This window comes from Loxodonta africana, chromosome 7 (genome assembly GCF_030014295.1).
Source record: "Loxodonta africana isolate mLoxAfr1 chromosome 7, mLoxAfr1.hap2, whole genome shotgun sequence".
In the NCBI taxonomy this organism is placed as follows: Eukaryota; Metazoa; Chordata; class Mammalia; order Proboscidea; family Elephantidae; genus Loxodonta; species Loxodonta africana.
Genome location: NC_087348.1, coordinates 9,267,066 through 9,289,701, shown reverse-complemented (window position 1 = coordinate 9,289,701; position 22,636 = coordinate 9,267,066). Strand labels below are relative to the sequence as shown.

The window sequence follows — 22,636 nt, the reverse complement described above, 5'->3', positions numbered from 1 at the left end:
CACAGAGCTCGCTAATGGGTCTGCGGGCTGAGGGTCCTGGGTCCTGGGTTGGAACCCTGGGTCGGGGCAGGAGCAGAGTTCCAGCTCGCCCCGAGTCTTGGGCGGGAACCGCAGTGGTCGCCGAGGTCCGGCGAGGGTTGTGTCAGCGGCGGCGCTGGGGCACGCAAGCCCCATGCGGACGGCTGCGGGCGAAGCCGGCTTTGCAGACGCAGCGGAAGGAACCACTCGTGTTTACACAGCGCTCGCTCTTGCACAGCAGCCCGCGCTGGTTCAGCTCGCGGCACTCGTCGATGTCTAGGGGGGAGAGTAAGGTCTTTGCGGGCGCCGGAGCCGCAGTGCCCTGAGCCGGGACCTCTCCGAGCCGGGACCTCTCTGAGCCGGGACCTCTGCGGCCGCCCCGCCCCGCCCCGCCGCGGCCCAGGCTCACCGACGCAGCGGGCGCGGGAGGAGTCGAGCTGGAAGCCGCCTGGACACTCGCATACGGCGCCTCCGGGACGCGGCACGCAGCGGCCGCTCACGCAGCGGCACTCGTCCGAATCCTCCTCCGAGCTGTCCTCGTCTGCGCCAGAAGGCGGGCGTCAGCGCCGACCCCAGCGGGGGCCCCGACCCCTCCGCCTCCTCGCGCCTCCTCACCTCGCGGAGCCTTCCCCAGCAGCAGGGGACTCGCGTCCCAGAAGGAATTGCTCTCGCTCTGTGAAGTCGGGCACTGGGACCCTGGGAGGAGCGGGTGCGTGCGCTCAGCGGCGTCGTGGCACCCCGCTTCCACCCCGGGCTCCCAAGCCCCATCCCCCTCGGTGGGCTCACCCGCGCCGCGCGGCGGGCACGGGCGACACTGGGCGCCCCAGCCGCGGCCCTGGCGGCAGCAGCAGTCTTCGAAGGTGAGGGCGGGCCCGGCCAGAGGGCCGGAGCACATGCCGTCCTCCCCGCGCTGGCCCCAGCACACGTCGCGCCGCTCCGGAGCGCGATCTGCCGGAGAAGGGCGTCAGGGGAGGTCCGAGGCCCGGACCGACTCCCTGCCCCGTCCCACCCGCCCCGGGCCACGGCCAGGACGACCCTTGCCCTCACCCGCCGGGCTCTCGGGGAGCTGGCAGTCGCGGCCCGAGGGCCCGGGCACCCAGGGCGGGCGGCACTCGCAGCGGTAGGAGCCCGGCAGGTTGACGCAGCGGCCAGGGCGGCAGGCCGCTGGGTCCTGGCACTCGTCCACGTCTGCGGGCGGCAGGGGTGGGTGCGGTGGCGGTCACAGCTCGGCCAGGGCCCCCGCCCGCCTCCCGCCTCCCCGGCCGGCCGGCCGGGCCTCACCCATCTCCTCTGGGCTCAGGCACTGGCGCTGCGCCGGGCTGTACTCGGCGGGGGGCGTGCAGGCGCAGCGGTAGCCCCCGCGCGTGTTCTCACACACTCCGTTCCGGCAGTTGGATTCATCCAGGCACTCATCCACGTCTGCGGGAGGAGGAGAAGCGCGGGTGGCAGGGGCCGCTCCGGGTCGGGGGGGACGCCTCCGCTCCCCGGTCACTCGGGCAGGCCACTCACCCACGCACTCCAGCAGGTTCCCGTCGTAATAGAAGCCCTGCTTGCAGTAGCACTCGTAGCCGGGCTGCGTGTTCACGCACTTGCCCTCTTTGCAGATCTCGGCCCCAAACAACATGCACTCGTCTATGTCTGCGGGAGGACCGGGCGCCGGCGCTCAAGCCCTCTACCGACCCCGCCCGAGGCCGCCGGGGAGGTGGGTGGGGTTACTGCCGGAGCGGAGCGCACTCAGTGGGCGGGGCTTTCCCGGCGATGACGTAATGTGACGGGCGGGGCCGTCCCGCTCGGTGGGTGGGGCCGCGCGGAGCTTACCGCGGTGGGCTGGGATGCCGTAGTTGACAATGTTGTTGTCCTGGGTGTAGCCCTTCCCGTCCGGGCAGAGGCTGTGGAACTCAGCTGCGGGGAGAGAGCGGCGGGTGGGGAGGGAAGGAGGCAGGACGAGCGCACGTGCTGGGCGTCTGGCTCAGGCTGGCGCTCTCCACCTGATTTCCAACCACCCAGGGAGGTGCCATTTCCCCCATTCCCCGTTTCCAGAGGACGAAGCAGTCTCTGGGAAGGGAAGGGGCCTGCCCGCCTCCTGACCTGAGCTGTAGACTGGGCAGGGGTAGATCTCGCAGTGGTCCCCCCAGCCGGCCCCCAGGGAGCAGCAACACTCCTGCTGGGTGATGTTGGTGGCCAGTACGCTGTCGCAGAATACCGTGTCGTCGAAGTTAAGGTAGCACTCCTTCTTGTGGTGGGGCTGCTCCATCTCTGCTGGGGAGAGCGCAGCTCAGGGTCCGGCAGGCAGACTGCCCTGTCTTCCCGCCCACCACAGCCCTCTGCTACCCTCTTCCCGTTTTCCCCTCAGTTGCCCTGTGAGAGCCAGCCTCCTCAACGTGACATTCAGGGCCCTGCAAGGTCTGGTCCCACCAGACTCCCCCAGGCAAAAGGGGTTTCTTCCTGTTCCCCAGATTCCCAAGGGTGGAACCAGGTGTCATCCATCTCCCCTACTCCGCCTCAGGGGAGATGTCTGGTGTGGGGAGGGGCCTGGAGAGCACTCACCCTCACAGCCGTGCTGGTCCTGAGTGGGCGTGAAGCCTTCATCGCAGACACACACATAGGAGCCCTGCAGGTTCTCACAGGCCCCATGGGGAAGGCACAGGCCCGGGTCCTGGCTGCACTCATCTATGTCTGCCGGGAGTACAGAGCCAGAAGCAGGAGCAGGAGCCAGTGATAAGGAAACCCAGCTTCTCTGTCCCTGGGAGTGTGCCCCATAGCCTCCCACAAGTTCAGAACCCAAATTTCCACTTTGATTTCAAAGTACACACAACAGGAAGTCCACTGGTGTGTGTCCGGGTATGTGTAGAGATATGCATATTCACTGCTGTCATTCTGCTTAAAACCTCCAGTGGCCTGCACTGACCCCAGCTGAACCCTGGCTCTATGCTCGGGGCACGGGTGTCTACTCTCCCCTAAAAACACAACTGGCTTCTCAGACCTCTGTGCTTTGCACGTGCTGTTCTTTGGGCTTGGAATACCATTCCATGCACTCTTCTTCCTGGAACCCCTTCAAATCCCAGTCCAACTGTCACCTCTCCTTTGCAATTAATCCTAGCTCAGCCTTCTGTGGGCACCCTGCGCTGTGAACTGTGAGACCTGGTTAACATTTCAGCCTCCCCCAGCTGGGAGCCCTGGATCATTGTCTAGTCCCTAGTACATAGCACGGTGCTTGGTAGGTGCTCAGTAAACTTATTGGATGAATACACGTATGGGTCAGTTGATGGGGAAGACCAATGAATTAATATTTGTAAAGAGCTCAGGACAGTACCTGGCACACGTAAATGTTAACTATCATTATTCGTGTTATCATTGTTACTCCAGGTGAATGAGTGGAAGAAGTGATCGGATGTGTGGATGGAATGACAGGCCACATCAATAGTGTGCCTGGGGGCTTACTGCTCCCTGCCACTTCCCCTCCCAAGCCCACCAGCCACTCCCCCCATACCTTGGCACTTCCTGCCGCCCACCAGCCGGTGCCCCTGGGGGCAGAGACATCTGTAGGAACCGTTGGTGTTGATGCAGTCACCTCCAATGCAGGTTGCAGGGAAATCACACTCATCAATATCTGGTGCGGGGATTGAAGGGGTGGACATTCTCAGGGGCTGACTCCCTTCCACACACACACACAGCCTGGAACTGCCAAGGTGTTCTTAGAGCCCATGGTCCCACACTCCCAGGCCCCATCTTAGGTCTAGGTGGGGGCTGGACCTGGGAGTGCCTGGCTTGTCTGAGGTTGCCCCTGGTCTCAGGTCTTCGGCAGCAGAGATGCTGGGAGGGAGGGATGGGACAGCCCCCCCCTCAGGCCTCACCCTCACAGCGGCTCCGATCCCTTGACAGGTGGTAGCCAGAGAGGCACTGACACTGGAAGGAGCCTGGAGTGTTGGTGCAGATGCCATTGTCACACACGTCCCCAGCCTCACACTCGTCCACATCTGCAGGGCAGGGAGGTGTCAGAGGGTCAGGCTGGAGGTGGTCTTGGGTCCCTGCTGCCCCATAGCCTAGGGCACCAGAGCTGAGGCCCGCAGAGCTAAGAGAACCATGAGCAGGAGGTGACCAAGCCAGGTGCTGTCAGGGACCTGGGGCCAGGTTGAGGCTAAAAAGCTCTGGCCATTTAGGATGCCTGCCCTGCCTACCCCTTTCACTCACCCTCACCAATCAGAAGCTCCTCCCATCCTGTTTCCATACTGCCCTGGCCTTCCTTGAACCTCACTTCTGAGCCCCTCCCCCTCACCCATCATGGCTCCCTTCTTCCTGTGTAGATAAGCTCCACCCTATCTCTTTGCTCTTCTCACAGAATAATTTCTCCCACTCACACCGTAAAGGGACCTGGCTTGCTCCTGAAGACAAGCTTCACTGCTCTTAGAAGCTGGTCGTTGCCCACACCTAGACCCCTCCCACCCTCTTTACTGTGTCAGTGCCCATCAGATAAACTCCCTCTTTGGGAGTTTTCAACCTCCATGTAGACAACCAGGCCCAGCCTCTGGCCTCACTTCCCCCAACCCCTCAGTCTTCCCTCACCTCAGTGTCAGCCACTCACTCTCAGGAGCAGAGGGGGCTTTTCCTCACTGGACCTGCCCCACCTTGGAAATCTCAGTGGCCACTTCCTGCAGCCTCCGCAGTTCTCTGCTCCACCTTCTCCCACAGAGTCTGGGAGCCTCCCTTTCAGATTTCTGAGATGCCCCTGAGCCCCCCGACTCTGACAGCTCCTGCCTGACCCCCTTCTCTCCACAGACTGAACCCCAGGGCTCTTCAGTGGATGACCCTCTAGCACCCCTGAGACCGTGAACAGGAAGGAACTTTCTAAAACTATCGTGAATCTTCCCACTCTTCCCCTTAAAATGCTTCAGGATGAAGCTGAACCTGTCCCTCAGCCCTAATTCCCTGCTCAGATCTTACAGTTAGTTCCCTGCACTCTCCGTGCAGTTTCTCACATGAGCCTTTGCCTGTGCTGAGCCCTCTGCTTGCATGTCGGTCCCGCTCACCCTTCTTTGCCTGGATAATTCCTATTGATCCTTTAAGACGACTCAGGCCGCCTCCTCCCGAAACCGCTGGTGTTTCTGGGAGCATCCCAGCTCCATCCAGGTCCACACTCCTGAACTCCATACTGTGTCCCAGTTTTTCTGAATCCCTGCCTTCAGCCCCTCTACTGGTGCGTAATAAGCATTCGTGCGGGGGTGTGTGGCTATCACCGTCCCCCCCGTTCTTTGACATCAATTTTTCTCCCCTTCAAATGCAGGTAATGTGCTTTGTACACTCAGCTTCAAGCCTAGCCACCTAACACCCTGTGTAGAAACTCTGGCAGACCTTCCTCGGTGAGGTGCGCTCAGAGAATGAGTGACCGATCAATGAACCAGGGCATGAGTTAGCCACCTTCCACCCACCCGTTGTACAGACAGGGTGCCCAGGTCCCAGCGTTGGCGCGGGAGCGGGTGGCCGGATAGGGTGCAGGACTGGGGCTCACCCAGGCAGCTGCGGCCGTCCGGCGCGAGCGCGTAGCCCTGGGCGCACGTGCAGCGGAAGGAGCCTGGGAGGTTCTCACACCAACCCGGCGCGCAGGGACTGCCCTCGGCGCACTCGTTCACGTCTGCGGCGGAGAAGGCTTGCCTCGGACTCCGACCCCGCGCCGCCGTGGGGGCCTTCACTCCCGGGCCTCCACTCTCACGGGTTCCTTCGTCCCCTTCCCAGGCGGACCGGGCGCCACCTCCCCGCAACCTCACAGCGGACCCCGCCCATTGGCCTCCGAGGCCCCGCCTTCCACCCTGACCCGGGCCCCGCCCCCACCGCGACAGCCCCGCCCACTGGCCTTCGAGACCCCGCCCTCACCGCGGCAGGCCCCGCCCCCCTGGCTGCGGTAGCCGGGCTGACAGGCGATGCACTTGAAGCTCCCGGGTTTGTTCTCGCATTTGCCATCCGGGCAGGAGCTAGGGTCCCGGCACTCGTCTATGTCTGTACGGGAGAAGGAAAGGGACCCGATTGGGGACCGTGGACCGACAAGGTCCTCGGCAGGGCTTCCCTCCGTTAGATCAGCAAGGGAACCCGCCCTCCATGCTCCTCGACCCCAACTTCTGATAAGTCTAAGTGGCCAGAGACAGGAGTTCGGGCCCTTGCCCCCAGCCCAAGTTGAGAGACAGAGAAGCCCACTCCCTTGGTCCTGAACGGGGTCTCCCCACCTTCGCATACAGGCGGTCGGGAGGCCTTGAGCCGGTAGCCGGGGTAGCAGTTGCACTTGTAGTGCCCGGGGAAGTTGATGCAGAAGCCGCCATCTCCGCACAGGTGGGGCTTAGCGCACTCGTTCAGGTCTGAGCGGGAGGAAGAGGCGCGAGGCGGTGCGCGGTGGCGCAGGGAGAACCCGCCGGGGCCAATTAGCCCAGTGCCGCCCCGCCCGGCCACGCCCCCGCGCTTACCCACGCACGAGCGCCCCCCGGCGCCGACGTGCAGGCGGTAGCCGCGGTTGCAGTGGCAGTTGTAGGAGCCTCCAGTGTTCATGCAGATGCCCCGCCCGGCGCCGCACGGATCCGCCTCGCACTCGTTCACGTCTGAGGGCGACCCGCCGGCGGGAAGACGTCAGGAGGGTGTCGGGCCCAGGGCTGTCCCCGGGACCACCCGCCCGGCCGCCCGCCCCGCGCTCACCCACGCAGTAGCGGTGCTGAGGGTGCGACCGGTAGCCTGGGTTGCAGTGGCAGGAGTAGTCGGAGGGGCCCGGGACGCACTCTCCGTGGCCACAGATGTTCTGGTTCAGGCGGCACTCGTCTGTCTCTGCGGGCGGGAGCCAGCCAGGTCAGGGGCCTGGGCAGGGAGCCCTCACCCTCTGTCGCGTCCCCAGGGAGGGACCTCGACATCCCGTTCCTAATGATCCCAATACCTGAGCCTGGTCACATCATGACCTCAGGTCCCTGCACCCCCATATTCCAATCCTGACACCTCTATCCCAGATAATCCCGATTCCACGACATCACATAGCCCCAAACCAGGAACCCAGCTCCTTCACCCCAGGACCCTTCATACTTCCATCCCCCCTCTCTTCAAGACCCTGGCTCCAGTCACCCCAAACCCCATCATACTTCCATCCCCTGAGGGCCCTCCGTCATCCCAATACGTCTACCCCAAACCAAAAACCAAACCCACTGCAGTCGAGTCCGACTCACAGCGGCCCTGCAATTCAGAGTAGAACTACCCCATAGAGTTTCCAATGCCCTAAATCTTTAGGGAAGCAGATTGCCACAGAGCAGCTGGTGGGTCCTAAGTGATGACCTTTTGGTTAGCAGCTGAGCACTTAACCACTATGCCACCAGGGCTTCTTACCTCTACCCCAGGGGTTCTGAAACCCCCTTCTCCTCATACGCTAAACCCTGTAGCCTCAGTCACACCAATATCTTCTACCCCAGTGACACCAACAGCCCTTGCCCCAGAACCAGAGCCCCCAATTCCAGAATGGTTGATTGCTTCCTCGCCCCAAGACAAGCAGGAGCTGATTCCCTGGTGAATTCTGGCTTGCCCAAGGGGTGTGCACAGGCAGTTAGATCCAGGGACCCTGTCACTGTTTCTGTCACCAGTCTCAGGGCTTCCTGCCTTCTACCTCTCTCTTCTTGGTCCCCACTGCCCACCAGCCTCATCTCCAGTCCCTTTCTCCCATGTAACCCAGGCTGTGAAGCTGGACCCTGCAACCTCCCAAAGGCACCTGCCCAGTGGGCCTTGCTGGCTGTCCCCTCTACCTGAAGTGCCTCTCTCCATCCTCTCCCCTAGGCCTCTTTAACACTCCCTTCCCTAAGTCTCACCATATGTCCTTCCTCCACATTCCATAGCCCCCAGGGCTGGCTCTAGGTTGACCCAGGCTATGCAGGCCTCCAAGGCAGCCACCTTCCACTCCTGCCCTCACTCCAGGAGCTCATCATGGCCCAAGGGCTCAGTGAGGCTGGTGGCTTCCTGGTGGCTTTGAAGTCCACACAGACCTGGGCATGAATCTGGCCCAGCTGTGTGACTTGGGGCATGTTACTGAACCTCTCTGAGCCTCTTTTCTCACCTGGAAAACGAGGCTTAGCAGTGGCCACTTAACAGAGTGCAAGAAGATTAAATGATATTTGGTATGTAAAACTCTTAAAAGACAGTCCCTGGTACACAGGAATTGTTCGGTCAGAGCTAACAATTATTATCATGCCCAAACCCTGCAGACATTTCCCACAGCCTCCGGGATCAAATCCAAGCCTCTTAAGGCTCCCCATATGTTGGCCCTTCCCATGTTCAGAAACACTGATCTGTGTGTGGTTTCGCCCTCCTCTGCCAGGGTTTCATGCTTCCATGACTTTGACCAGATGAAACTTCACTTGGAATGTCCCTTTTCCCTAACCTGCACACCTCATTCCTTCCCTATTGTTGTTGTTGTTAGGTGCTGCCAAGTCGGTTCCAAAATATAGCGATCCTATGTACAACAGAATGAAACACCCACCACCTGGTCGTGCACCATCCTCACAATCACTGCTATGTTTGAGCCCATAGTTTCAGCCACTAAGTCAGTCCATCTCATGGAGGGCCTTCCTCTTTTTCTCTGACCCTCTACTTTACCAAGCACGATGTCCTCCAGGGACCAGTCCCTCCTGATAACATGTCCAAAGTATGTGAGATGAAGTCTTGCCATCCTCACTTCTAAGGAGCACTCTGGCTGTCCTTTTTCCAAGACAGATTTGTTTGTTCTCCTGGTAGCCCATGGTATATTCAATAACCTTTGCCAACACCATAATTCAAAGGCATCAATTCTACTTCAGTCTTCCTTAGTCATTGTCCAATTTTCGCATGCCAGTCAGGTGACTGGAAATATCACGGCTTCTGTCAGGCACACCTTCGTCCTCTAAGTAACATCTTTGCTTTTCAACACTCTAAAGAGGTCTTTTGCAGCAGATGTGTCCAGTGCAATACTGGCTCTTCCATGGGTGTTGATTGTGGATGCCAGTAAAATGAAATCCTTGACAACTTCGATCTTTTCTCCATTTATCATGATGTTGCTTGTTGGTCCAGTTGTGAGGATTTTTGTTTTCTTTATGTTGAGGTGTAATCCATACTGAAGGCTGTGGTCTTTGAACTTCATCAGTCCTTCACCACTTCTTTATTCTTTAACGGTCTTTTAAAACCCCTCCCGAAAGCCTTCGTTCATTACCACCCTGTATATTATCACAGCCCCAGACTTCCTTCTCTATTTCTTTCATAGCATTTATAAAACAGGCTAACTATTTACTTATTGATCTGTTTGTTGTTTGTCTGCTGCACAAGGACAACATATTTTTGGTCTATTTTGTTCACTGCTGAATCACCAGCACCTAACCAGTACCCGGCAAGTTGTCGTTGTTGGTAGTTGCTGTCAAGTTGATTCTGGCTCACGGCAATCCCATGTGAGCAGAGTAGAACTGCTCCATGGGGTTTTCTTGGCTATAATCTTTACAGCGGCAGAACACCAGGCCTTTCTCCCACAGTGCTTCTGGGTGGGTTTGAACCATCAACCATCAAATACAAACCTTTTGCTGTACCCAGAAACCAACCCCACAGTGCCGTTTAGTCGCCGTCAAGTGGGGACCGATTCATGAAGACCCCATGTGTGCAGAGTAGAACTGCTCCGTAAGATTTTCAAGGCACTCGACCATTTGCCACATCCAGGCACCGGACCCCACAGCAGACTGTGGGTAAAAGCTACCGCTGTTGCCAACAGCCTGTTAGCATTATGGAAGGACCAGGGAGGAAGAAAGGCGGAAAGCACTAACTTTGGGGGCGTGGCCTGTCCAGGGCGTGGCCTCACCGGGCGGACCTTACCTGTGACCTGCGTGGGGGCGATCTCCACCGCACTGCGGGACGTGGGCAAGTCCGGTAGGAACAAGCGGACAGTGGGCGGCGAGGGGCGGGAGATCAGCTCTGCAGGCAGGACATCAGGGGGTGAAGCGGGGGCTAGCTGCCCCACTCCCAGCAGGCCCTCGGTGGGAACGTCACCTCCCAGCTCCACCACCTCCCAGAGCCTCAGCTGTGAAGTCCCCCCCGCAGTGACTCGTCCCTGCAGTGCCCAGCTCACCCGGGTAGGGCCGGGCAGGAGCCGTGGTGGCGGTCGGGTGGCTCTGCTGTGCTGACCGCTCCTCGATCACTGGCTGCGGGTGACAGCGGCCTGAGTCCTGTGGTGCCCTCGCTTTCCCGCCCCTCCCGCCTGGGCTCGAATACTCACTGAATCCGTGGTTACCACTGAAAGGCAAGAAGATGGGGCTGTTTAAGTGCTGGGCTGGGGGAAGGGAGTCGGGTCTGGGAAGAGCAGCTGGGCACCTGTGGTTAGGGTCTCCAAGAGTTCAATGATCAGGTCTCTGGGTCAAGAGTTAGGGGTTAGATCCTGAGGTCAAGGAATATCTTCATCAGGGTCAGGAGACCAGGTTCTTGGGTTATGGATAAAAGATGAGGGGGTTCCAGCCCAAGGTTAAATCCCTGGGTCAAGGGTCAGAGGGCCAGGTCTGGGGGCAGCATTTGGGTTGGATCCATGGCTCAAAGGGATCAGGAAGTCAAAGGAGTAGAGTGATACATCTGGAGGGCAGTGGATGGGTCAAGGTTAGGAGCTGGGGGTTAGATTCTGAGGTCAAAGCTGTGCATCAGGGGTCAGGTCTAGGGCACATCATTGATCAGGGAATGGAAAGAATCAGGCCAGACCTCTCTCTTCCTCAGTGTCCTCCGGTGGTGGTGCCCGGCTGGGGCTCTCAGGCAGCTGCTGGGGCTTGGGCGGCCCATCGGGGTGCAGGAAGAGGGAAAAATCGCTTTCGCCCTGAATGGTGAGCGTCTGGTGGGAGGTGAGGATGTGGTACCCCTTCCCAGCAGGGCAGATCTCCTTGAAGGCAGCTGTGCCAGGGCAAAAGACAAGTGAGTGTTCCCTGAACAGGCACCCAGACAGCCCCTGGCCTACCTGCCCCAGGCTCACCAGTGCCATCAGCTGGGCAGCGCTGGCAGCGTGCTCCCCAGGCCTTGCCAACACTGCAGCAGCAGAGCTGGCGGGTGAGGCGCGTGGTCAGTGGGTGCTGGCACTGGTGCTCGGGGCTCACCAGGCGGAAACACAGGCTCTTCTCCTCCGGCTTGTCCACTGCAGGGGCGGGTGTGGGGATCTGGGCCTGAACATGGCCCCTGTCCTTCTGCCCAGCTGTTCCAGGCCTTGCTCCTCTGTCTCAGACAACCCCTGAACCTACGTGACCCCCTGAACTTGTTACCCTGATCTCATGTGACCTCTGAAACCCATGTGACCACTGACCCTAGTTGCTCTAAGCCTCATCTCTACTGCCCATTCAGCTCTTGACTTCATGTGACCCTTTAACCCCATGGGACCCCTGGCCCCACTACTCTAGACTTCACCGTTCCTACTCATCAAACCCATGATCTCATCCGACTGATCCCATATAGTCCCTGACCCCATGAGACCTCTAACCCCAGGTCACATGTGATCCCTGACCCTACTGACCTGCCCACATGATTCCACCTGCTCTGGGCCTTGCTCCTTCTTGGACCCTACCCTGACCTCTTGTGGACACTGACCCTGGCTGCTCAGAGCCTTATCCTTCCCACCCAGGCCTGTGACCTCCCAGGGACCTGGCCCCCAAGCTCACCAATGCACTGTGTGCGTGAGGGGCCCAAGCTATGGCCAGGCGGGCAGACACAGCGATAGGAGCCAGGGTTGTTGAGGCAGTCCCCATGGCGACACATGCCAGGCATCGTGCACTCGTTTATGTCTGTGGTGAGCAGGAGTTTGGTCCCTCTAGGCTGAGGCCATAAGGTGACAGCAAGCTGCTCCAAGGACCCCAGCTTTCTGCCCCAGCCCTGCCTCCTCCCTTTGCCCACCTTGGGACCTCCTGCAGTGAAAGCAGCCTGCCCCTCCAGCCCTCACAGGGCCATGCCATACCCTGGCAGTGGGTGCTGTTGAGTCTCTTGTAACCCTGGGGGCAGTCAGCGCCCACCTCCCCACGCACAGGCCCTGGTTTCTGCACCCCTGTGTCTGCAGAAAGAGGAGGGCATGGTGGGGGGAGTCTGGAGACCTGCAGGGGGGGAAGGAGGGCTCTGGGGGATGGGCGGTGTGGGATGAAAAGGAGTCTGGTGAGCAGCAAGGGGGCTCAGGCTACTCTGGGTTGGGGTTCCCACTGCAGAAGTTGGGGCGTGAGGGGGGTTTGCCCTGCAGTGGGGGCACCCTGCTGAGCCTGCACTCACACTGCAGCTGGGGGCACTTGTGGCACTTGCTCTGGCCCCAGGCCGTGCCGATGCTCCCGCAGCAGTCCTCCTGCTTGGTGAGGCCCGGGAGGGGGTTGCTGCCACACTGGGGGGGGGGGCATGGAAAGCAGTCACAGGGCGCCCTACTCCCACCCGGCCTCGCTCCTGTGGCTCCTCCTCACCTCCCCAGCCTGTGGGTAGGGAATGGGGTGCCCTGGGCCCCCAGTTTTAAGCAATCCCCGTGAGTTGGGGCAGGGCAACAAGGGCCGGTCCAGCGGGGCTGCGGGGTCACTCACAGGCTGCTTGGGCAGCGTGTCCTGGAAGCAGCGGCCCAGGGGCTTCTGGGTGGGTGGCCGGGGATGCGAGGGCTTGGGGTGCGGTAGCAGGTGCTGGGCAGGGGCGGGGCCCTCAGCGTTCAGCCCCTCGATGCGGTGCACCTGCACGGAGGCCTCGGGCGGGTGGTGCACACGCACGTTCACCACAGGGGGCGGGGCCTGCACTGAGGGCGGGGCGGACGACCTCAGGGATGCCCCGCCCCCGGGTCGCTGGCCCCGCCCAGCTCTGTCTCCCGGGTCGGCCCGTGGTTTGGTACCTTCCGCTGAGATCTGGCCAGGTCCGAGGGGCACCAGAAAGGCCGCGTGCTGGGCAGGGGGCCCCTCCCCGGGCCCAGGCGGGTCGGCGATCACCTGGACCGCGTAGATGGCGTGTTTGCTGGCCACAGAGTCGCCCTCTGGGGCCAGGGGTGGCAGGGCGCCGGTGGACAGGGCTCCGGCCCGGCCCAGCCCGGGGCCTGAGCTGCCGGCGCCCCCGCCTGCCCCGCCGGCGGGCACCTGACAGAAGCGACCCGTGAAGTCTGGGGGACACAGGCACTGGTTTCGGGAGGAGCACTGGCCGCCATTCATGCAAGGCAGAGGGCACACCACTGGGGAGGGGGGAGAGAAGGCAGATCAGCGCCGGCCCAGCCCCTCACCCACATCCTGCCTCTCCTCCCTCCTCCCTACTTCCTCGCCACCCACTGGCTCTATCCCCCTCGGGAAGCTGGTTTTTGTGACACGTCCCTCCCATTGCATAGAAACTGCCTTTCCAGGGTCCCCCAACATCCTCATACAGACAGTGCGTTGGGTTCTGGAGTCTGTTGGACTTGACCCTGAGCAGTACTACCCCTCCCTGGGCCTAGGGATCTCATCACAGGGTTGTTTGGGTATTAAATGAGATAATGTCTAGTATGCAGAAGGTGCTTCATAAATGGTAGCAAATGATGGTGAGAAGGTGGAACAGCCTTTCCCTCCCTGGCTCTCCCCTGGAGCCTTTCCTGGGTCTCCCACCTCTCCCTGGTGCCTCTTCTTCTCCCTAAAGGAACTCTCCCCTGATCCAGGCCTCACCCTCTTTCTCTCTCCCCCCCTTGGACCTGCCATCCCAGGGCCCACACCTCCCCACTGACAATCATGTTCACATCTCCAGCTCCTGCCTCCCACCCCTCCAAGACCTCTCCTGTGCACCTCTACCCAGGGGACAGTCTCAGAAATCAGTATCCTGTCCCCACCCCCTCCTGATGTCGCACCAGTACTGGGGCACCCCTGCCCGCCCAGTCATCCAACCTGAACCTTGAGGCGCCATCTCTCCTGCTCCCAGCCTGCCCAGGTTCCAGCCTCTGTAGTTCCCATTAATCCATCTCCCTTCCTCCTCTTGCCCTCTGCCCTGCCCTGGCTCAGGCCTTGCCACCCAGGCCCCTGGCTGGTTTCCTCCCTCTCCTGCCTGTCCACTCTCTCAGTATCCCCAGAAAAATCTGCCTTGGGCAAAGGTCTCACATAGTCACCCCCCTGCTCCCCACTTGCCTCGTTGCCTCAGCATTCAAGGCTCTCCCTGGCCCAGCATCAACCTTTCTTTCAGCCCCATCCCCTTCTGCTCCTTCCATGTGCACCCCATCCCCCAGTCAAGTTGGACTCTTCTCCCTTCTCTGCCAAATGCCACATCTTCTGCCTCTGTGGCTTTGTTCATGTCAGTCTCTCCATCTCTGAGCCGTGTTCCCCAGCTCTGCATGTTCAGATCTTATCCTTCCAGGAAAGGAGCCTTTCCTTGTGACCCATCCACTCCTGCTCCCTCTCCTGAGCTGCTGTCTCCTATCCTCAGCTCTGCCTGGCACTTGGCTTGATTATATCCATGTCTGTCCCTCGCACCATGAAGGGTGATTTGGAGGGCAGGACTGGGTCTGCCTTAGCTCTGGGTACCAGAGAAGGTGCCAGGAAAATGAATGAATGAATGAGTCAATGCTACACTCACAGGTACGTACATGGGATCTGTGTCTCTCTGTCACAGGCACTCGCAGGGGACATGTGCTTCCAGCCTTGGAGTCCTGAGCTGATAGACCAGCCTCAGCCCTCTCCTGCCTGTCCCATGGCTGCAGGAAGCTGGGGGTGCTGCTATCTGGGACAAGAACTAAGACCAGAGCTAAGACTAGAGCTTTCCTGGCTAAAAGCATCTCAACCCAGCCTGGCCCATCCTGCCTGGCCTCATGGGCCCAGGCCTCCCAGAACAGGAGGGGTGTGTCCTGGGCCAGGGGAGTCAGGATCCTCTCCTTTCTGCCTCCCAGTGAGTCACTCATAGCAGTAAGGATGACCTCCCAGTGACACCCGCCCACTGTGGCCTGGGCACCGAGCCTGGGGGATGTGGGCAGCCTGGGCAGGATGGCCGGGGGCCTGGGAGGCTGTGCACATGGACACACACACACAGTCATTCTGACACCAAGACAAACTCACATAAACCCTCTCATAAACTCACTAAAAGTGACTGGAGGCACCCACCCAAGATAACAATACAAAGAAACCTGCACTTAATCACAGTGTACCACCGCAAAGCCCACACATGCCCTGAGTGTGTGTGCCATGCATACACACACATCATCATTGTCATCTCATGAGAACTATGAACACTTGAGTAGGGTTCCAAGAGTGTGAGCGGGTCGGTGAGCATGGGAATGTGTAAAGGGGCTGTTTTGCTGGTGCCATCCTGGGCCCAGCCTAATTACCCTGTCCAGGGGGGTAATTACCAATGGGACACCTCCCCCAGCCTGGCCCACAGCCGGGAATTACTGGTCAGGGCCCTGGGGGAGGAGAGCTGAGCCCCAGGCCTGGCCCTTTGAAGGGAGATGCTGGGGAAAGCGGGGCTCCAGGCTGAACTGGAGAGGCCAGGAGGGACTCAAGGGCCCCTGGGGCAGAAAACTGTTCAGGGCTTATAGGAGGAGGCTTAGGTGGGGCACCAGGAAAAGGAGGGACTGAGGACCCGAATCAGTTTCTACCTCTGATCCTGTACCCCACTTTTTAGGTCTCAACATCCCTCCCATCCCAGACCAGTAACCCCCTCACCCCTCAGCCCTGACCTCAGCCCCTCCTCTCAGAAACACAGGCATCTACTTCTGGCAGGCCCTACATTAGATCTTAAAAAAAATGTCCTTTTTCTTCCAGAAGTAGCTTTTTGGGGGAATATTTACCCCTTCTCTGATTCAGATGTCCCAACACCAGCTCACATCCTTCAAAACCCCTGTTCTGGCCCCAACCCTCTGAAAAGACAGCACCTTCCAGCAGCCAGTGTCATCCAGGACCCCAGTATTACCCCCACACCCTGGACCCCAGCCCTAACTCCAAATGCAAAGTCCAGGCAGCCACGCAGCTCCCCTGAACTCTGGCCCCGGGACCCTAGTCCCCCATCTCTGCTCTCTGGAGCCCAGCACCCAGTCTCATATGCCCAAGACTCTGCGGGGCATCCCACCATTGTCCTGGCGCCTGTCCTCCCCCCAGTCGGTGCCCGCTGGCCCTCACCCACGCGGAAGCCGGAGCCCGTGAGCGTGTCTGTGCTGTGGCCGTTCTCTCCGATGAGCGTCATGTTGGAGCCCTGCTGACAACTGTCCCGACACTGGCCCTTGAGGCAGGTCCGCTTGCAGATCACGGGCGCAAAGACCACCTTGAAGCGCTCGCGGGCCAGCGCCCCGCCCCCGCCGGCCCGCTCGCCAGCCGGGCCCCCTACCGCCCCGCCGCCCTCACCCAGCAGCAGCAGCAGCAGCGCCAGCAGCCCCGCCGCGCCCGGCCCGCGCATCGCAGGGGCCAGGCCGCCGGCAGCCCCGCGGGGCCCGCGCATCCGGGGCCCCGGGACCCCGGCGGGCTAGCCCGGTGCGCGGGGAGGACGCAAAGCCCGGAGCCCCGGGAACGAGGTCGAGCGGACAGCGGGGGGACAGGCACAGAGGAAGCGGGCAGCGGGGGACAGCGGCGCGGGCGGGGGCTGGGGGAGGTGGCGACGGAGGCTGGACCGCGGGGGCCGGCAGAGGCCCCAAACTCAGGCCGGCGCCCAGCGGCGAGGACGAGCAGGCAGGAAGGCGGCCCTCCGCGCCCCCGGCCGCGCTGCCCGCCCGCGGCCGCCTGAGCAGGCGCGGGCGACGCGAGAGCTAGGAGTTGTTTTCCCGGCCGAGCGCGGCGGCGGCGCGGGGGCTGGGCGCTGGCCCCCCGCCAGGGAGACGGCTCTTTCTGGTGAAAGCGTCGTCGCGGCCGCCGGAGGAGAGGGTGTGCGGGCGGGGAGGCCGGGGGCGGTCCCCACCCGGTGCCCGCCCCGCCGGAACCCGCCGCCGCCGCCGCGCTGGGTCCCTTCCAGCGGCCTCACCTGGGACCCGCGGCCGCAGGCCAGATTCCTCCGGGCGGGGCCCCAGCGAAGCGGGAAACCGAGGCTGCGGGGCGGGGCGGCTGGGGTCACACGCAGACCAGAGAGCGGGTGGGGCTGGAACTCAGACCCCTCACTGCCCCCCTCCCCCCGCCCCAGGCGCCCTTGTCCACGTGGGGGTCTCACAGCCTCCAAACCGTTTCTCATCAACACTGGCCCACTTCCTTTTGAGGAGGGGATCGGGCACTCTTGGGGCAGGGGCTCAGTGAGGTGAAGTGACAAGCGGGGGAGGAGGACGGGATACCGAAGAAGAGCAGAAAGAACAAAGCTGGCAGCCCAGCCTCCATGCCAAGCCCCCTGCAAATGGCTTCCCGGTGCCCACCCTGCCCTCCCCCACTTTGTCTGGCCGGGTTGGCGGGGCTGGCTCTGGGCCTCAGACACTCTGGAATCGCCAAGGGCTGAGCTCAGGGCCTGGCCCCCTTCCCAGGCTGAGAGCCTGGAGGAGGGGGGCACTGCTGGAGGGCCCAGGGGGCTGGAGAAGGACAGAGCAGGGCCTCAGGGCAGGGGCTGCCAGGGGCTGGGGAGCGGCCCTAAGTTTGCTCAAGGCTGGGGAGGAGCCAGGCCTGTCCACTGGCCTGGAAGGGAGGCCCTGGAGGGCTGTGTCTCCTGGGCCCCAGGCCACTGTGGGGGCCTGGCCAAGAGACCCCAGGTTCAGGCTCTGACTCACAGAACTCAGCAGGGGATGGGGATGACCAGAGTCAGGAGCAGGACACTGCCAAGTCAGGGCAGCACCAAACCCTCTCCTGGAAGGCACCAGCAGTGGCAGTCTGACTGGGGGAGGGAGTTCCGGAACTTGCCTTCAGACACACCTGTCGAAGGAGCTTGTTGTGTTGTTGTTGTTAGGTGCCCTCGAGTCGGTTCCGACTGGTAGCGACCCTATGCACAACAGAACGAAACACTGCCGGGTCCTGCGCCAGCTTTACAATCGTTGTTATGCTTGAGCTCATTGCTGCAGCCACTGTGTCAATCCACCTCGTTGAGGGTCTTCCTCTTTTCTGCTGACCCTGTACTCTGCCAAGCATGATGTCCTTCTCCGGGGACTGATCCCTCCTGACAACATGTCCAAAGTATGTAAGGCGCAGTCTCACCATCCTTGCCTCTAAGGAGCATTCTGGCCACACTTCTTCCAAGACAGATTTGTTCGTTCTTTTGGCAGTCCATGGTATATTCAATATTCTTTGCCAACACCACAATTCAAAGGTGTCAACTCTTCTTCGGTCTTCCTTATTCATTGTCCAGCTTTCACATGCATATGATGTGATTGAAAATATCATGGCTTGGGTCAGGCACACCTTAGTCTTCAGGGTGACATCTTTGCTCTTCAACACTTTGAAGAGGTCCTTTGCAGCAGATTTACCCAATGCAACATGTCTTTTGATTTCTTGACCGCTGCTTCCATGGCTGTTGATTGTGGATCCAAGTAAAATGAAATCCTTGACAACTTCAATCTTTTCTCCATTTATCATGATGTTGCTCATTGGCCCAGTTGTGGGGATTTTTGTTTTCTTTATGTTGAGGTGTAATCCACACTGAATGCAGTGGTCTTTGATCTTCATTAGTATCAGACAATGTTCCGCTGCTATTCATAAGGTTTTCATTGGCTAGTGCTTTTCAGAAGTAGACTGCCAGATCCTTCTTCCTAGTCTGTCTTAGTCTGGAAGCTCAGCTGAAACCTGTCCTCCATGGGTGACCCTGCTGGTATCTGAATACTGGTGGCATAGCTTCCAGCATCACAGCAAAACACAAGCCCCTACAGTACGACAAACTGACAGACACATGGGGGTCGAAGGAGCTTACAGGTTTTATTTTGACAGGGGGTTTATTTGGGTAGCTGTCTTAGTTATCTAGTGCCACTACAACAGAAATATCACAAGTGGGTGGCTTTAACAAACAGAAATTTATTTTCTCACAGTTTAGGAGGCTGAAAGTCTGAATTCAGGGTGCCGGCTCTAAGGGAAGGCTTTCTCTCTCTGTCAGCTATGGAGGAAGGTCCTTGTCTCTTTGAGTTTCTGCTCCTGGGCGATCTTCATGTGGCTTGGCATCTCTCTTCCCCCATCTCTGCTTGCCTAATGTGCTCTTTTTATCTCTTCTAAGAGATTGACTCAAGACACTCCCCACAGTAATCCTGCCTCCTTATACAACAGAAAATGGATTCTCAAATGGGATTCTAACCATAGGCATAGAGGTATTTTCGGAGGACACAATTCCGTCCATAACAGTAGTTTTGCGGAAACTGAGGGAGACCTCTTAGCAACAGCCTGGTGTGGCAGGGGTGAGGGGGGCAGTCCCCAGGTCCCTGGGGCTCCTTGCTGCGGGAATCAGCGAAATGTATAAGGTCAGCGCCCACTCTACCCCAGTGCTTGGCTGCTAACCAAAAGGTCAGCAGTTTAAATCCGCCATCTGCTCCTTGAAATCCTGTGGGGCAGTTCTACTTTGACCTGTAGGGTCGCTATGAGCCAGAATCCACTCGAGGGCAGTGGGTTTTTTTTTTTTTTTTAATTCATAAAGGGGCGTGCAGGGTTAATGGGTAGAAAGGGAATCAGTTCTTCCTGGAACTGAAAGGCGGCCTGTGGAACAACAGGGTGGGGCCGGAGCGGGAACAGCCTATGGTGATAGTGGAACCTTGCAGGCATTTGGGTTTTACCGTCATCGCAGTGAGACTGCAGCAGGGCAGTAGGGGGCGTTGTTGCCTTCAGCCTGAGGGGATGATGTGGCTTGGACCAGGGCGGAGAGGTACTTGGGAGGTAGGTAGAACGGCAGACTGGGGGAAGCCGAGAGTACAGTAGAGGTAAAAAAAAAAAAAAAAAAAGGTGTTGAAAAATGGTTCCTCCCCACTTTCTGGCTCAAACCCCAGGGTGGGTGAGGAAGACAGGGGAGGAGAAGCAGACGCAGGCAGCCTCTAGGGCTCTATTTTGGAATTTGAGATGCTTGTGAGTCATCTGAGCCCAGGGGCTCAGCGCAGACAGGACATTTGGACTGGAGACACAGGCTCCAGGTTCTCAGTGTGCAGGCGGCACTTACGACCACAGGAACGAAAAGGGCCAACCCAGGGAGTGTCACCATGCCCAGGTCAGGGGGGAGGTGGAGTCACAAGAGAGTCAGAAGCAGCAGCTGGAGGGAGCAGTGGGAGGACAACTGTGATGTAGGAAGAGCCAGGAGAAGTGAGATTTCAGGAGGGTGTGGCTAGCAGGTAAACCCTGGCGGCATAGTGGTTAAGTGCTACGGCTGCTAACCAAAAGGTCGGCAGTTTGAATCCTCCAGGCGTTCCTTGGAAACTCTATGGGGCAGTTCTACTCTGTCCTCTAGGGTCAACCTATGAGTAGAAGTTGAGTTGACTGGACAGCAGTGGGTGTGGTTTGGTTTTGGGGGGCTAGTGGTGCCCAGTGCTGATGAGAGTGGAGTGGAGGTGATGACAGCCTCCCTCAAGGGCTGCTGAGGGGACTCGGTGACACACCAGGCAATTAAGGCCCCCAGCCCAGTGCTTAGCACATGAGTGCTCAACAGATGTCACCTGTTGTTGTCCCCAGTGCTACATAGTTACAAGGATAAAGTCCAAACTTCTTGGGCTAGCCAGGCTCCCAGCAGAAAACAGGAAAAAAAAAAATCCAATCAGTTTTGACTCATGGTGACCCCATGAGTTACAGAGTAGAACTGCTCCAGAGTTTTTATTTTATTGTTGTTGAGAATATTAAAAAAAAAAACACAGCAGAATATACACAATTGGACAATTTCTACAGGTACAATTCAGTGACTGATTACATTCTTCAAGTTGCACAACCATTCTCACCTCCTTTTCCAAATTGTTCCTCCCCCATTTCCATAGTTTTCTTGGCTGTAATCTTTATGGAAGCAGTTTATCAGGCCTTTCTCCCTGAGAGCCACACTGGGTGGACTTGAACCGCCAACCTTTAGTTTAGCAGCTGATTGCAAACTCCTTGCACCACCTACGGACCTTGCAGGAAACAGAAAAACAACCAAAAAAAAAAAAAAAAAAAAAAAACCAAACCTATTGCTGTCGAGTTGATTCTGACTAATAGCGACCATTTTATGTGTATATGTAGTAGAATTCCCCACAGGGTTTCCAAGGCTGTAAATTGAGATGGATTGACACAGGAGCTACAACGATGGGCTCAAATATAGCAACGATTGTGAGGATAGTACAGGACCAGGCAGTGTTTTGTTCTGTTGTACATGGGGTCACTACCAGTCGGAATTGCCTGGATGGCACCTAACAATAGCAACAAATCTTTGCAGAAGCAGACTGCCACGTTTTTCTTCCCAGAGTTGCTGGTGGGTTCTAACCGCCAACCTTTCAGTTAGTGGCCAAACACTTTAACCACTGTGCCACCAAGGCTCTGCAGGAAACAGAGGCACCCTCAAATGGGGGTAATTGAGGAGAGTGGAAGGAAGGGAATGTTGACAAAGGGTTAAGGAAACCACCTAGGACTGGGGAAGTCCCCAGGCTAGCCACAGAAGGAAGCTCTTGGCACCTACAGGGACAAGGGGAGGAAGCCATTACCTGAACTGAGAGAGCTGGAGCCATAGCAGGGTCTGCCCACCAGGCACAGTGGCCTCATTAGAGGCCTACAGCCACTGTCCACTGCAGCCTGGGGACTGGGGGGCTGGAAAATAAATAGTCTCCCTAAGTCTCCTCCTGTCCACAGGTCTGCTGCCGGATCTCCCATGGACTGAACCCAAAAAGAAGCCTGTGGGCAGGAGCCTGGAGGTGGGGCCCACAGACGTCAGCCTTGGGACAAAAGCCGGGAAGACAGGGTGCAGGGCAAACTAGAATTGTCAGGTACACTCAGTCCCCTTGGTCCTGCCAACCTTTGCTAAACTCTTCTCCTGTGTCCCCATCCCCAGCCCCTCACGTCCTGAGAATCTGCCCACAAGCTTCCATCCCTCCAAGTTTTTCTGTAAGTCCAAGGAGTCTTCCTGGTCATTCCTGCCATCTAATGGGCCTCGCATCTGTCCCTCTGCCTCCTCTAATCCCTCTTCCACCTGGTGCCAGGAGTCACCTAATTTAAGCCTTAATTCCAACCGTGCTACTAGCTTTCCTTTGCTCGCTGGGCCTGCGGGGTGCTCTGTGCCTCAGAGGTGGTGGGCTTGTCCTCTGCCTAGGGATGCTCTTCCCCTGTAACCTCATGGTCCTTCCTGCTGAGGGGCAAGTGCACCTGCCTCCGGGAGGCCTTTTCTGACAACTTTCCTTAAATAGCCACCCCTGACCTTCTGGGTCACCTCACCCTGTTTGTTTCCTCCCTGGCACTCATCACAGCCAGGAACATTCTTTACGGACTTCTTTACTTGTTTCTCATCTGTCTCACTGCCCTTCCAGCAAGGCCCAATCCAGCCCCCAGATCCTAGAACGGGGCCTGACACACAGAGAGTGTTGAGCTTGTTGACTGAGTGGAGAGAAACCAAAAAACCCTGACCATTTGCCACGTATTTTACACTGTGATGTCATTTCATCCTCCCAATGACCCTGCAAAGGGGAAACTGAGGCTCTGAAAGAGAAAGCAGTTAGACTCAGGCCATCTGGTGAGTAGGGTGGGGGAGTAAACTTAAGCCTGTCTGCAGTGTTCCTGGGAGAATGTGGGGGGGGTCCCCCAAATGTCCCAAAGATAGGTGGGTGGGGCCTGGAGGGCAACAAGGGGCTTTTCTGGAACGG

At 58.9% G+C, this 22,636-nt stretch overlaps 1 protein-coding gene across 2 annotated transcripts; it reads right to left on the bottom strand.

Moving 5' to 3' along the window:
- Positions 1-15: 15 nt before the first annotated feature.
- Positions 16-16,410, bottom strand: LTBP3 (latent transforming growth factor beta binding protein 3). Of its 2 annotated transcripts, XM_064287780.1 has the most exons (28): positions 16,080-16,410; positions 12,857-13,186; positions 12,561-12,763; positions 12,265-12,370; positions 11,963-12,055; positions 11,670-11,792; positions 10,994-11,152; positions 10,729-10,914; positions 10,259-10,275; positions 10,112-10,184; positions 9,859-9,957; positions 6,694-6,819; positions 6,468-6,599; positions 6,234-6,362; positions 5,887-6,009; positions 5,525-5,647; positions 3,873-3,995; positions 3,509-3,628; positions 2,566-2,694; positions 2,107-2,274; positions 1,837-1,920; positions 1,528-1,656; positions 1,300-1,437; positions 1,066-1,206; positions 805-966; positions 634-714; positions 428-559; positions 16-294 (listed from the first exon to the last, which is right to left on the bottom strand). In XM_064287780.1, exons 1-28 carry the CDS (start codon positions 16,393-16,395, stop codon positions 143-145), a joined length of 3,897 nt encoding a protein of 1,298 aa, XP_064143850.1. In that variant the 5' UTR covers positions 16,396-16,410; the 3' UTR covers positions 16-142. The 2 variants fall into 2 exon arrangements, with proteins under 2 accessions (XP_064143850.1, XP_064143851.1); XM_064287781.1 differs by lacking the exon at positions 5,525-5,647 and having other exon boundaries at positions 16,080-16,262.
- Between the last annotated feature and the right edge of the window lie 6,226 nt (positions 16,411-22,636).